Source organism: Saimiri boliviensis, chromosome 12 (genome assembly GCF_048565385.1).
Source record: "Saimiri boliviensis isolate mSaiBol1 chromosome 12, mSaiBol1.pri, whole genome shotgun sequence".
Classification (NCBI taxonomy): Eukaryota; Metazoa; Chordata; class Mammalia; order Primates; family Cebidae; genus Saimiri; species Saimiri boliviensis.
In genome coordinates, this window is record NC_133460.1 from 10,034,314 (window position 1) to 10,049,301 (window position 14,988).

Sequence of the window (14,988 nt, forward strand, 5' to 3'; positions counted from 1 at the left end):
GGCTGCGGCGCGCCGACGCCGGTGTTTCGCGGCCGCTGGCCGCCGGGCCGTCAAGCCCCGCTCCGGTCATGGTGCTGGGCCGCGGGCTGCTCGGCCGCCGGAGCCTCGCCGCGTTGGGAGCCGCCTGCAGCCGCCGAGGCCTGGGTGGGTGCGGCGGGGCGGGGCGGGCCGTGGGGCGCGGGCCCTGCGGGGCAGGGGGCGGACGGCGCGGGGCCGTCGGTTGGCGGTCGCTGACGCCGTTTCTGCTGCGCAGGTGCCTGAGGCCGCGCTGCACGGCTCGAGCGGAGGCGGCGCAGGCGCTGAGGCGGGCGCGGAGCGGGCGCGGGGCCGCGGGTGCGGAAGGCGCTAGGTAAGCGGGGCCGGGCCTGCGTCCCCCCGCGGCCTCCACACTCGGGCTGGGCCGGCTGCGCTTCTGACGCAGCCTGGGCGTCGCGTCCTGTCCGGGTCGGCGGCGTGGAGAGCCTGGGCGCGGCCTCCGGACGCCCGGCCCACCCCGCACCCGCTGCCTGGCTTCGAGGACCGCGCTGTGGCGGCGCCGCCTGCGGGGATCGAGCTGCGCGCCCGGCGCCGGAGACTCCCTGTCTGGGGACCTGGCGTGGCATCCGTCCCGAGGGGACTGCGAGGCCGGGCCAGGCCAGTTCCCCTGGAGGGTGCGCAGCGCAGGGCACTGGGCGGGCGGAGGCGCAGGCGGGAAGGCGACCCTGGCGGTTTCCAAATATCGCCGAAAGCTGTCAAGGCTTTGCTGGGGGTAGAATGTCGCCATTGCTAAGGAAAGAGCAAGGATTTTGATGTCCTCGGAATTAGCGTTTTAGGGACATTCACAAGGGCGCAGGGGGAGGGTTCGAGTGGGACTGTGGGCATCGGAAGGGCGTGCTTGCCGCATTCGAAGGGAGCTCCCTGCGCCAGTATCTGGTGCCGCCCAGTTCCAGGGAAGCTAGGTGCTGTGAAACTTCCTGATTTAAAAAAGAAGTGCAGTGACGCACGCCGGTCATTCCAGCAATTTGGGAGGCCCAGGCGGTAGCATTGCTTGAGTCCGGGAGTTCCAGACCAGTCTGGGCAACATGAGGAGATCTCATCTCTACAAAAAATAAAATTAGCTGGGTGTGGTGACACACGACTGTAGTCTCAGTCACTTTGGAGGCTGAGGCGGGAGGATCGCTTAAGTTTGGGAGGTGGAGGCTGCAGTGACCCGTGATCGCACCATTGCACCGTAGCCTAGGAGACAGACTGAGACCATATCTTTTTTTTTTTCTTTTTTTGTGGGCCAAACTAAACATGTGTCTGAACTTGGTCCAGACCCCCCTGGGCTGCAGGTCCTTGACCTCTGTTTGTACGGAGTATTAAAGTTAGAAAACAGTGAGCTGGGAACATTTTCCAGGCAGTGTTGGGCTGAGTGATATGGAAAGGGAATAAGGTTTCTGCTGGTACTGGCACCATCTGCGTTCTTTTCTCAATAAAGGCGCTTCCATGTCTTGTCAGCTTCTTCAGGAGGCTGTGGTGGTCCCCAGGTGAGGCTGAGCACCAGTTGTAAATATTTCCTTCACCTGGGCAGTGCAGTCACCAGTTTCTGCTCACTGCAACCTCCACCTCCCTGGCTCAAGCAATTCTCCTGCCTCAGCTTCCTGAGTAGCTGGAACTATAGGCGCCCACCAACACGCCCTGCTAATTCTTGTTTTTTTTTTTTGTTTTTTTGTTTTTTTGTTTTTTTTTTGAGACGGAGTTTCGCTCTTGTTACCCAGGCTGGAGTGCAATGGCGCGACCTCGGCTCACTGCAACCTCCGCCTCCTGGGTTCAGGCAATTCTCCTGCCTCAGCCTCCTGAGTAGCTGGGATTACAGGCACGTGCCACCATGCCCAGCTAATTTTTTTGTATTTTTAGTAGAGACGGGGTTTCACCATGTTGACCAGGATGGTCTCGATCTCTCGACCTCGTGATCCACCCGCCTCGGCCTCCCAAAGTGCTGGGATTACAGGCTTGAGCCACCGCGCCCGGCTTAATTCTTGTATTTTTAGTAGAGACAGGGTTTCACCTTGTTAGCCAGGCTTGTATCTAACCCCTGACCTCAAATGGTCTGCCTGCCTCCGCCTACCGAAGTGCTGGGATTCCAGGCATGAGTCACCGCACATGGGCAGTATTTTTGTTTGTAATGTTCTGCTAGTATCGATGGAGCTCCTTTCCAGGAGGATGCCCCGGCACTCCAGGTGTCCTGTCACAACCCTTCTGCACCCCACCTGCAGCCTCCAGCACCCACACTCCGCTTGCTCTACCCCTTTGGTTGGGATAGTAATGAGGCTAAGGGGAAGGGGAATATCACAGGAAGCTGCTCATACAGAAATGTAGGTATTATGTGCATGAGGAGGAGGACCTGGAAAACTCCCAGCTGGCTGTCAGAAGGGTAACTGGATGTCTTTGTACAATGATTGAAGCTAGAGTTTGGGCAGTTTCCCTGGCTGTGGAAATAAGGCTGGATTCCGCATTTAGATGAGCCCTGGAGATGTGTGTGTCTCCCGGTTGTTGGGCACTGCCCATTCTGGATCCCTTTTGGGAGAAGTCCTTGCCCTGGCACCTGCCCCAGGATTCCACTCTCCTCTCTCACCTTTTGTGTTTTTCCCCCCATAGAGTGGAACTGAAGGTATTTATTGTCAGGGCCCCCATGTATTTTTAGGTTTAGTGGGGGTCTCTTGCTAAAATACTTCTGCTGCCTGGCAGACACTTTGGTTCCTTTGGTCACCCACTCCTCCCACCTCCTGGGCCCTTGTGGCAGAGTCCTTTAGGGCATTTGGATGGTGATTTTTGTATCCTCCACACTGGAATCTGGGGCAGTTGTGGCCAGCTTTCCGTCTCAAAGGATGTTGGAAATAGATGCTCGGTGCTGGAAAGAAAAATCAGCCCTGAAACAAAGGATCTTTCTGCAATGCAATTTTTACTTCCTGGACTGCAGGAAGGGTACCCTCACTGGCCATCTTGCCACAGAGTACAGTGAACAAAGGAAAACGCACACATTTATCCCTCACGCATTTGGGGTTATTTTTACTTCTGTGTCTGATCTCTGTTGGCTGGAGTCAGACCTCACAATTTAAACTACAGCCCGATTGGCTAATAACTTAAAACTTTTCTTAAAACAGGTAAAAGCAATGGAGAGCTGGGATAGGCCTGTGAGCACGTCCAGCCCAGATATCCTGGTTAAAGTACAAGGACATAGAATGTACTACGTGCCTGTAAGCATAGCATGTCTACCAGCTACACAGGATAGGGCTTAACAAAGTTGTTAGCATACTAATTTTTTAATAAGAAAGGCAACTTTAAAAAGGAGCTTTTCGGCCGGGCGTGGTGGCTCAAGCCTGTAATCCCAGCACTTTGGGAGGCCGAGGCGGGTGGATCACGAGGTCAAGAGATCGAGACCATCCTGGTCAACATGGTGAAACCCCATCTCTACTAAAAATACAAAACATTAGCTGGGCATGGTGGCGCGTGCCTGTAATCCCAGCTACTCAGGAGGCTGAGGCAGGAGAATTGCCTGAACCCAGGAGGCGGAGGTTGCAGTTGAGCCGAGATCACGTCATTGCACGCCAGCTTGGGTAACCAGCGAAACTCCGTCTCAAAAAAAAGAAAAAAAAACTTTTCTACTTCCCAAAAAACTGCTGATTTTTGTGCATTATCTGCATCTCACATTCCTGCTGTTCAAGAGCAAGTTTTTTTTTGTTTTTTTTTTTTTTGAGACAGTTTCCCTCTGTCACCCAGGCTGGAGTGCAGTGGGGTAATCTTGGCTCACTGCAGCCTCCACCTCCCGGGTTCAAGCGATTCTCCTGCCTCAGCCTCCTGTCATGTATTGGTTCTCTCTGGCTGGAGGCTGAGAATGGCTGTGAGTAACTGCATAGAATGTGGGCTGGTTTAGTCAGTAGTGGCAGCACAGCTAGCTGGAGGGCAGATGGCCAGGCTGGGGCACCTCTAGTCGCATTCCTTTCTTCACATTCTGTCCCTGAGTCCGGGGTGTGCATACCCCAGAGCTGGCAGGAGTCATACCAGACAGCAGTTTGTTTCACAGCCACAAGCTGGCCATCCTGTCCTTTCAGAGGTCTCAAAAAAGAAAATACAGATCATAAGTCTGAAACAGTTGATTTACATGAATATGAGCATGAGTCAATTTTGGTGTTTTCTTTGGGGACATACGAAGTTACTCCTTTTGGTTCTTTTGTTTTTTAAGGAACAGGATCTTACTCTGTCACCTAGGCTGCAGTGTACTGGCACAGTCATAGCTCACTGCAGCCTCAAACTCCCAGGCTCAAGCGATCCTCTTGCCTCGGCCTCCGTAGTAGCAGGGACTACAGGCATGCGCTACCACACCTGGCTAATTTTTAAATTTGTAGAGACCAGGCCTTGCTATATTGCCCAGGCTCGTCTCAAACTGCTGCCCTCAAGCCATCCTTCTACCTCAGTCTCTTAAAGCGCTGGGATTCCCGGCAAGAAGCACCGCATCTGGCCAGGGTATTTCCTTTCAGAGGAACCTAGAAAGGCTGGGAAGCACTGTAGTGTGTCCGTCCTGTTGTGGAGGGCCTGGTGCAGACACCAGCTGAGTTGTGCTTTGTCTGCAGGTCCAGCCCTGCTGGGAGTTTTCCACCACACAGACTTTCGGAAGAGGCTGACTGTGGACGAGGGCACCATGAAGGTGGAGGTGCTGCCTGCCCTGACCGACAACTACATGTACCTGGTCATTGACGACGAGACCAAGGAGGCTGCCATCGTGGACCCGGTGCAGCCCCAGAAGGTGTGTATGGCTGTGCCCGGCTCTCCCTGCCCTCACCACCCAGCTCGGAGTCCTCACCCCTGATGGGCTCCCGAACCGCAGTGTCCTTGCAGCTCTCCCTCAGCTAAATGGAAATCAGTCCCTTCATTTCTGAAAAACTAGTCTCCAGCCACTGTTAACCAAGAAGGGTGGAGGCAAGAGGCAGTGACACAGAAAATGCTGTGCTGCTAAATCCCGGGCATGTGACTCTTCCTGGAGGCTTTCTGCCCCTCAGTGCTGCCTCTGGGGGTGATGCCCTCATAGCTGGAGGGGCTTGGAGCAGTAGTGGGTGCTTCTGAGAGTGCCAGGCTGAGCAGGAAGAAGCTGCTTTCACCTGTTCTCCTGGAGCAGGGCAAGCTGGCAGGGTCAGGATGGGCCACAGCAGCGGCCCCTCCCATGTGTCCTGGGTTCCTCTGGGCTCCCCACTGTAGAGGCCGGCGAGCCAGGCCTGGGAACGTGATGGGCTTTTGTCCTGCCCCGGTGTTGCTGCAGGTCGTGGAGGAGGCGAAAAAGCACGGGGTGAAGCTGACCACGGTGCTTACCACCCATCACCACTGGTAAGTGCCGGTGCCACAGGGCCTAGGTGTCTCCTGGGGGTGCGGGACCAGGCTCACTTCTTGACCTGGTGGGTTCAGAGACATCAAGGCCTGTCTTCCCCCATAGCTGTGTCTGCTTTGTGAGGACAGACCCCCAGCAGGCCTCTGAGAAAGACCATGGTCCCCGAGTGGCAGGTCTGGTGCTGCAATGATTCTGAGGTCCCGTGGCCTGTGGGGTGAGGGGAGAAGGCTGCAGCCTTACCCACAGGCCTCAAGCCCCTGCTGTCTCTGGCACCACCCTGGCTTGTGCCCCGGCACGTGGGCCTCAATGTCAGTGAGTAAATGAGTCTAGGGGTGAGTGTTTGTTTTTTTAAAGCAGCTGGTTAGGCACCGTGGCTACGTGGGATTATAATCCCAGCACTTTGGGAGGCTGAGGTGGGCAGATCACTTGAGGTCAAGACCCACCTGGCCAACATGGTGAAACCCTGTCTCTACTAAAAATAGGAAAATTAGCTGGGCATGGTGGCACACGCCTATAATCTCAGCTACTCGGGAGGCTGAGGTAGGAGAATCACTTGAATCCTGGAGGTGGAGGTTGCAGTGAGCCGAGAGCACGCCATTGCACTCCACCCTGGGTGACAGAGCGAGACTCTTCCTGGAGGCTCTTTTTTATTTCTCAAAAAAAAAAAAAAAATAGCCGTATCGGAAGAGGTTGGGTTTTTTAAATCCTTAAAAACTGAAGGATAAATAAAGCACTATGTCAGGTTCCAGGGCTGGTGTTGCCAGCTCAAGGCCCTTGTTCAGCTTTTGAAAATTTTTGAGGCTCTTCAAAGCTAGGAAAGTGTTTATTTGGCTCTCACTTCTGTCTGCCAAGCAAGTGCCCAAGAACAGCCAGCACCTTTCTCCTGAGCCAAGACCTGCCTGGCACTGTCCTAGGGCTCCAAGCTGTGGCTTCCCCAGCCTCTGTCTCTGGGTTAAATGAGTGTCCTGTCCTTGGTGGTGGGAGTGCTGTGCTGGTGGCTTGGCCAGGGTTTGATGGAAGCCTCATGGTTTACACGCAGCTGCACTGAGGCCTGGAGAGTTTCAGGCTCTATGAGTTGGGCCCCGAGAGCCTCTGCAGGATCATCGGAGGTGTCCATGAAGGGACCTGGGCACGAGGGGCGGTGCCTGCAGCCTCCATGGCCCTTGGCCTGTGTGGCTGAGCTGCTGCCTCTCAGCACATTTGCCTGCCTGTCGTGTGAGGTCCCTGCTGCCAGCATGCTTCCTCCTGGGGACCCTGGCGGTGGCCTCCGCTTAGCTGCCTGGCACATGACAACCTGCTGTAGCTCACTGCCTCTCCCGGCCTCGCTGCCAACTTTTCTAACACTGTAGTGCTTTTGAGTTCACCCAGCCCCTCTGACATTCATGCCGGAGCATGAAGTCCTAAGCCAGTCTCTAGCTTCAGTGGGATGGGGTTTGCTTATCTGTGGTGAGCAGTGATGGGTGGACTGAGACCTGTGTGCCACGCCCTCCTGAAGGACAGGAGGGGCAGAGGGTTGTGGCCACCACTCCTCCCTGTTATCTTGTGGCCCAGCGGTGCCAAGGCAGGCGGTTTCTGGTGTGGTCGCTGGAGTTTCCTTGGGAGGCACACGAAGGAATCTGTAGGGGACGTGGAATGAGGCCAAGCCAGGTGCTCCCTACCGCTGGGGGAGCTTTGGACTCACCCTTGAAATGAAGCCCGGTTGGCAGGTGCGGGATCCTCACGGCCCCACCCCACATCAGGGCTCTGCAGCCTACATGAGGGATTCTAGCCCAGGTGAGGCCCAGGAAGGGCCGCTTCAATTGCCCCTTTCTGAAGTGCGGATCAGGCAGGCTCCCCTGGGGAAACCTGGGCTGGAGGGAGGCTCCTCCACCTGGTGAGCATCAGGAGGCCTGGAGCTGGCCGGGTCTGGCCTCCCCTGCAGGCAGGCCACCTTTAGGGCCAGCCACTCATCCCAGACACGCCCCAGGCGATTCCTACGCTGAACAGTTTGATCTTCTGCCAGTGGGGTGGCTCCCAAACTGGGCTGTACATGAGAATCACCTGGGGGCTTTCAAAAATCCAACCCCAGGCTATTCCTCAGACCTATTGCACGAGGGCTCAGGGTAGGAGCCAGGTGGTTCTTGGTAAAGACGTCCAGGTGATCCCACGCCCCCACGCTCGGAACCCTGGCCACGGGATCATCCAGGTGTCTGTGATTTGCTTCCTCAGCTCCAAACACAGCCACAGGCAGGGCCGCAGGGAGCCTCGCTTGGGAGTGGGTATCTGGTCAGCAGATCCAGTGATGGACAATAAGCAAATTTTCTGGGTTGCAAGATATATGTTTCTTTGAGAAACGTCCAGTGCAAAATAGGAATCCTGTTTGACCAGGGTTTAAGAGCAGCAGGCAACCCAGGTCTCCTGTTTGACTTTCAGGGACCACGCTGGCGGGAATGAGAAACTGGTGAAGCTGGAACCAGGGCTGAAGGTGTACGGCGGTGACGACCGTATTGGGGCCCTCACTCACAAGGTCACTCACCTGTCCACACTGCAGGTGAGCAGTGAGCAGTGAGCTCTGGCAGTGGCGGTGCTCCAGCACGGCCAGGAGCAGGGAAGCCTCCGCACGTCCTCTCTGCTCCCTTACCCCAGTGACCCAGGGGGGCTCTCAGCGGTCCTCTGTGGCAGTATGGACAGTGTTCTTTGTCTTGGCACAAGAAGAGGAGTGTGCAGAACATGGCTGTGTGTGGGGCTGGGAAGCAGGGCTTCGTGACCCTGGGGAGTGGGCCATGTTGGGGGGGGTCTCAGTGCTAGACTCAGGCTCAGCGGGAGGGTGTCGTTCCCCTGGAGCCTCCTTGAGCACAGCACACAGGCAGGGGCGGGGGACAGATGGGGATAGGGGAAACAGAAGGCTGAGCGTGGAAAGGAAAGCCGTCTTTAGCCAGATGCTGGCTGTGGATTCGGCCCAGTTTTGAAAGAGAAAACAAGCCGCGTGGCTTTTTACACGAAAGCGCTAAGGTTCCGGGGGGCCCCACACTTGGGCGCACCTGTGGACTGAGTGAGTTCCACAGCCCTGTGACTGGGAGCGTCTGCTCCACCTTTGTGGGCATATCTCCTGGAGCTGAGGAGGGCCCAGGCTGCATGGTGACCCCGGGAGACGCTCTCTAGGGTGTCTGGGAGCACACGCCATCACCTGCTTTGTTTAAGGTGGGGTCTCTCAACGTCAAATGCCTGTCGACACCTTGCCATACTTCAGGACACATCTGTTACTTTGTGACCAAACCCGGTGGCTCGCAGCCCCCAGCCGTGTTCACAGGTGCGTGTTGAGGTGGGGGTGGGGACAGGTTCTTCTGAAGACCCTTTGTCTCCTGCCAGGCAGGCTCAGGGGGGCAGCTTCGTGGCCTTCTCTGTTGCCCTGGTGTGAGGGGCTCATGGTGGGGTGGAGCCTGGGGCTCAGTCTCAGATACATCCAGGAGTTGGGGAGCCTCATGGCGGGGCTGGCCTGTTTCCTCCCACAGTGGGTTTGGATCGTGGTCTGGAAGGCCATTCGGCCTGCAGCAAGGGCTGTGCTGGTGGAGACTGCTGGAGGCTGCTGGGGTCCTGGCAGGTTTCATGGGAACAGAGTCAGTTTCTTCCCGCAGGGCGAGGGGGGCTCGGCCCTGGAGCCCCTGTGTTCCTCAGTGCCATAGTGTGGGTTAGGGGACCTGTGCCAGTCTAGGGGCACTGCCTGCCTCCTGGAGTCGTCAAAGACGTGGGAGCCGCTTCTGAAGGTCATATGGCCAGGGACAGCCCCATTGTAGGCCAGCCCCTCCATGGCTGTGGCCCATGTGGAAAGGCCATGTGGAGGCTGCTGGAGGTGGGGGCTGCCTCCCGTGCCTGTCCCCCAACTGGCCTCACAGTGCGGGGTTTCACTTGGTAACTGTGACGAGGGGAGGTGGCGCAGCTCCGTGGAGCAGGAGCCCTAGGCCCCAAGGTCGCCTCCTGCCTGCCCTGCCCTTCCTTACCTCTGGAGTCTCCATGACCTCTTTCCTGTCCTCAGATATGAGGTCTGGGGCCCTTCAGGGGAACAGGTCCTGTCCTACCATCCTGTCCCATCTCTCGTGCCCAGGAGGGCCCAGGGGGACTTGTGGCGTTGGCCTGTGCCCAGCACCACTGCATGCTTCTCTGCCCTGGATGGTGAGAAGTGGGGTGGCCTCTGCTATGCTGGGTGCTGAGCACACTCCTCTTGGGGGTATAGCCCTGCTTCTGAGACCAGTGACCACATGGGGTCAACGAGCTGAGGATGGCCGTGAAGCAGCACAAGGAGGGCAGAGGCTGGGGTGGGGACACGGTCCTGAGGCTGAGGCAGAAAGGAGCCTGGGTGCTTGAGGGTGGGGTGCGCCTGAGGTGCCCAGCACTGTGGGCTGCGTCCCCTGCAGTGGGTGAGAGGTGGTCTCGGTCAGCTTAGGCAGAGCAGTGAGACCTTGGTCACTGGGTGGCACTGGCTGCTGGGGTCAAGGGAAGGTGGGGGCCAGGCAGGAGCCTGAGAGGGGCTGCTGGGTGTGTGTGGGGAGGGCTCGGTTTGTGAGTGTTTCACAGCCACCACTGGTGGGACTGGCGACAGTGAGGGAAGAGTGACTTGGGTTTCACGTCTGCATGGCCAGTCGCGTGGTCATCAGGTGGTCAGCGCTGTCAGCTGAGGCTTGGAAGGAGGTGTGGGAGCTGGAATGCGGGCTCTGAGTGGAGTGAGCCTGTGGGAGTCAGGGCAGCCGGGGCCAGAGGCAGCCAGGGCTCGGGGCCTGGGCCTTGCCGGTGAGTGTCACCCTGCTCCTGGCCCCTCCTGAGTCCCAGCCACTGGCCTCGAGTGGCCCCCACCTTGTGGCTGTTCTTGTTTCCAGGTGACACCTTGTTTGTGGCTGGCTGTGGGAAATTCTATGAAGGGACTGCGGATGAGATGTGCAAAGCTCTGCTGGAGGTTCTGGGCCGGCTCCCCGCAGACACAGTAGGCAGTGCCTCCCTGCGGGCTGGGGTGTGGGGGCCTCACCCAGCCTGCCTGGCAGGAGACAAAGGGCCTCTCTCCTGGTGCCCACTCACTGGACACACCCCCAGGCATCCTTGTCCCATCCCTGAGGACTTTCGCAGGTGGCAACAGCCTTCCGAGCTCACCTGTCGCCTCTCTCCTTAGAGAGTCTACTGTGGTCATGAGTACACCATCAACAACCTCAAGTTCGCACGCCATGTGGAGCCTGGCAACGCTGCCGTCCAGGAGAAGCTGGTCTGGGCCAAGGTGAGCGGGCCTTCCCGTGGGCTGCGCCAGGCCCACTGTGCACAGTGGGGTTGCCAGAGTGGGTAGACACTCGCGCCTCCGAGGCCACACAGTAGGCCTGGGATTCAGGCCACTGTGGCCAGGCTTGCCCTTGACGGTGAACCCCAGGGGTTCTGTTGAGATCCCTCTGCCTCAGAGGATCCTGAGTGGGCTTCAGACGCTGCATGTCTAACAAGTACCGGGCCTGCTTCCCCACCTTGAGCAGTAGGGTCAGGCTGGCACCACGTGGCTCTGCTAGCTCCCCAGGCCACGGAAGTGGCTCTGTGTCCAAAGGACTCCTGTCTCCACGAAGGCCCCACGTGAGCCTCCATGGCATAGCCCAGGCCAGCCGAGCCAAAGAGTGCCAGGAGCAGGAGAGGGTTCTCCAGGGTTGTGTTCCCAAATTCACCGGAAACAGCGTCAGGACTGTGTATGCCTGGGTGCTCTTAAACGTGGCCTCCCTCTGCTGAGTGGAGTGAGAGTCGCTGCCTCGGACAGGTTGGTTGTTTTAAGTAAATCATCTATTTCTGTTGAGCATCTTTTTCAATTTCTTGGAGTAGAGGATTACGTTGTTTTACAATATTTACTCATAAAAATCCAAACTGTAAATCAGATGAATCATAAATATTCATCCTTTTTTTTTCTTTTTTTGAGACGGAGGCTTGCTCTGTCACCCAGGCTGGAGTGCAGTGGCATAATCTCAGCTCACTGCAACCTCTTTATCCCAGGTTCAAGAAATTCTCCCTGCCTCAGCCTCCTGAGTAGCTGGGATTACAGGTACCCGCCACCTGTATTTTTGTATTTTTTAGACAGGGTTTCACCATGTTGGCCAGGCTGGTCTTGAACTCCTGACTTCAGGTGATCTGCCTGCCTTGGCCTCTCCAAGTGCTGTGATTACAGGCATGAGCCACCATGCCCGGCCAGTGAGTCTGGTTTGAGTGGGCAGGTTGCAGATTGAGGAATGTTGGTGATGTTTGCCCCGTGTAATCCCCTCCACAGTCAAGATGGAGAGCTTTCCACTGCCCCAAAGGCTCCCATGCCCCTCCCATATGGCATTCCTGCCAGCTGTTGCTCTGATTTCAGGTCACTTTTTTCTTTTCTTTCCTGAGACAGAGTCTTGCTCCACCTCCCAGGCTGGAGTGCAGTGGTGTGATCTTGGCTCACTGCAACCTCTGACTCCTGGGTTCAAGTGATTCTCCTGCCTCAGCCTCTTGAGTAGCTGGGACTACAGGTGTGTACCACCACACCTGGCTAATTTTTGTATTTTTAGTAGAGATGGGGTTTCACTATATTGTCCAGGCTGCTCTCAAACTCCTGACCTTGTGATCTGCCCACGCTGGCCTCACGAAGTGCTGGGATGACAGGCGTGACCCACCCGGCCTTTCAGCTCACTTTGTAGAGTTTCCCATAAACAGAAGCCCGCAACTCCGTCATCTCCGTGGCATTCTTGGCCCTGCTGATGTTGGTGAGATTCAGCCATGCTCTTTGCTTCTGAGTAGCACATCATGTGGAAATGCTGCAGTTTGTTTATCCATTTGTCTGTCTCCAGTTTTTTGCTATTTAAATAAAGCTGCTATGAACGTTTGTGTACAAGTCTTTTTGCGGACATGTTTTTATTACTCTTGGGTACCTACCTAAGAGTGGAGTTGCTGTGTTGTGTGGTTAAATGTAAGAACTGTTTTCCAAAAACGGTTGTCCTGTTCGGCGATCCCACCACCAATTCATGAGTTCTGGGGCCTCCACACTGCGCCAGCCACCACTGGGGCTGTTGGTCTCTTTAATTTTTGCCATTCTAACAAAAGTCTCACTGCCTTTCAAATGTGTGTTTCCCCATGACCATCCTCTCTTGTGTGTTGGCCTTTGGTTGCCTTCTGTTAAGTTTATGTTCAGTTTTTTGTCCACTGAAAACACTGCGTTTGGCCTGTTAGATTGCTCTTGTAAGAGTTTCTTACATCATCTGGAAACAAGGCTTGGTGAGATTTATGTAAAAAATTTTTCTCTGCCAGTTCGTGACTTGCCTTTTCGTTTTCTTAACACTGTCTTTGGAAAATCATTTATAGTTTTGGTGAAATTCAGTTTACTTATTTGTTTTGGTTTTTTTGTTTGTTTTGGTTTTTTTTGAGATGGAGTCTCACTCATCTGTCGCCAGGGTGGAGTGCAATGGCATGATCTTGGCTTACGTCAGTCTCCGCCTCCCAGGTTCAAGCGATTCTCCTGCCTCGGCCTCCCCAGTAGCTGGGATTACAGGTGCCTGCCACAGCGCCCAGCTACTGCTTTTTTGTATTATTAGTAGAGATGGGGTTTCACCATGTCAGCCTCAATCTCCGGACCTCGTGATCTGCCCGCCTCAGCCTCCCAAAGTGCTGGGATTACAGGTGTGAGCCAACTCACCCAGCCTGCTCATTTTTTGTTTTATGTTTTTTGTGCTTTAAGAAATCTTTGCATACCCCTAGCTCACAGACTTTCTCCTGTGCTTCTTCCTAGAAGTTTCAAAGTCTTCGTTTTTATATTCACATAAAATTTAAAGTGTTCCCTTTCAAGATGGCGTTTGCGTGGCAGGCGAGGGTAGAGGTTTGCTTTCCCACAGTGAGATCCCGACTTGTTCAGCGTTGTCTGTTGGACGGCCCTTTCCCGCCTGGATTGCCTTGGCACCTCTCTGCAAAGCATGGACCATTCATGCCTGAGTCTCCTCCTGGACTCGGCTCTGTAGTGCTGGTCTGTGTGACTTGCCTGGTGTCCCTGCACAACATCCTGCGTGCTGCAGCTCTGTGCCGAGTCCTGACCTCGGTAGTAGAAACCCTCCGGTGGTGGTGTTCAAAACAGTTTTGGTTGTTTAAAGCCTTTTGCATTTCCATTTTTAGAATCATCTTGGAGTTTCTACCAAAAAAGCTGGCTTGGCTTTCGATTGGGGCGGTTGTGATAACTGATGTGGAGAGAACTGACATCTTAACACTGGGTGTTTCTGTGAGCTTTCTATTTATTGAGGTCTTCAGCGTTTCTCAGCAGTGTTTTGGAATTTTCGTGTTGAAGGTCTGACATGTGTGATTAAATGGGTCACTACGTACTTGGTCGTGATTATTTGTTGACACTAGTTAGAAATACAGCGGACATACATTTTAACTTCCTGGGTGTCTTAGTCTGTGTGGTGTTGCTATAAAGGAATACTTGAGGCTGGGTAATTTATAAAAGGAGGTTTATGTGGCGCATGGCTGTGCAGGCTGTATAAGCAGCATGGCCTGGGCATCCGTACATGGTGAGGCCTCAGGCTGCTTCCACTCATGGCGGAAGGGGTGTGAAGCATGTGGCCAGAGCGGGTGGGAGAGGAGAGGAGAGGGGGTGGGGAGGGTGGAGGCACCAGGTTCTTTTAAACAAGCAGATCCTGTGGGAACTAACAGCAAAAACTCACGCTTGGTCGAGGGCACCAAGCGCTTCACAAGGGATTCTCCCCGTGATCCAGGCACCTCCATTCAGCCCCACCCACGCGATGGGGATCAGATCTCAGCATGCGTTTGGAGGGACAGACCTCCTAGGCACAGCACTGCGCAGAGACCCAGGAGAGGAATGGCTGGGCTGGACTTGGGAAGAAACTCCCAGACTCTCCTTTCTCAGTGCTTGTGGTGTTTGCATCCTGACAGGAAGGCGTGGGAGACCAGCTGTTCCGCACACTCCTGCCGCCTCCTGGCCACGCGGGGTTTTGGAAGGAGGTGCTGGAGCCCAGTCCTGCCTCTCGTCTTCTCGGCAGTATCTTTTAAGCGAACATTGGTCGTTTTGAGCAAGTCCAGTAGATTATTTTATGGTTCATTCTTTTTTGTCTTCCATCCCAAGGTCAAAAAAACTTATTCCAGTATTTTCTTTTTGGAATTTGTATAGTTGTTAAATTTAGATCAGGGTGAACCCCTCCCCCTCCCCAGTATCTGGTGGATCTGTGATGATATTCCTGTTTTCATTCCTGATATTGACAGTTTGTGTTCTTTTTATCAGTCGCGTCAATTTTGATTTTTTTTTTTTTTTTTTGAGATGGCGTTTCACTCTTATTGCCCAGGCTGGAGTGCAGTGGCATAGTCTCGGCTCACTGCAACCTCCACTTCCCAGGTTCAAGTGATTCTCCTGCCTCAGCTTCCTAAGTAGCTGGGATTACAGGCACATACCACCACGCCTGGCTAATTTTTGTATTTTTAGTTGCAACGGGTTTCTCCTTGTTGGTCAGGCTGGTCTTGAACTCCTGACCTCAGGTGATCTTTTGGCCTCCTAAAGTGCTAAGATTACAGGCACAAGCCACCGCACCTGGCCTAATTTTTTTTTTTTTTTTTTTTAATCTGGCTCTGTCACCCAGGCTGGAATGCATAGGTAATTTTTGTATTTTTAGTAGAGACACGGTTTTACCATGTTG

The 14,988-nt window shown here is 54.9% G+C and overlaps 1 protein-coding gene across 5 annotated transcripts in view; it reads left to right on the forward strand.

Moving 5' to 3' along the window:
- Positions 1–14,988, forward strand: part of HAGH (hydroxyacylglutathione hydrolase) — a 19,114-nt gene continuing 4,126 nt past the window's right edge. Inside the window, exons 1-8 of one of the 5 annotated variants that reach the window (XM_074381776.1) lie at positions 1–144; positions 4,593–4,765; positions 5,276–5,340; positions 7,754–7,871; positions 8,522–8,630; positions 10,192–10,295; positions 10,479–10,580; positions 11,898–12,191. In XM_074381776.1, coding sequence (XP_074237877.1) covers positions 69–144; positions 4,593–4,765; positions 5,276–5,340; positions 7,754–7,871; positions 8,522–8,630; positions 10,192–10,295; positions 10,479–10,580; positions 11,898–11,924 — 774 coding nt within the window. In that variant the 5' untranslated portion in view covers positions 1–68 and the 3' untranslated portion in view covers positions 11,925–12,191. Of the gene's footprint in view, positions 145–276; positions 350–626; positions 651–4,592; positions 4,766–5,275; positions 5,341–7,753; positions 7,872–8,521; positions 8,631–10,191; positions 10,296–10,478; positions 10,581–11,897; positions 12,192–14,988 lie in introns of those variants that run through there. The other 4 variants (XM_039477897.2, XM_039477898.2, XM_010339040.3 and 1 more) reach the window with 4 other exon arrangements.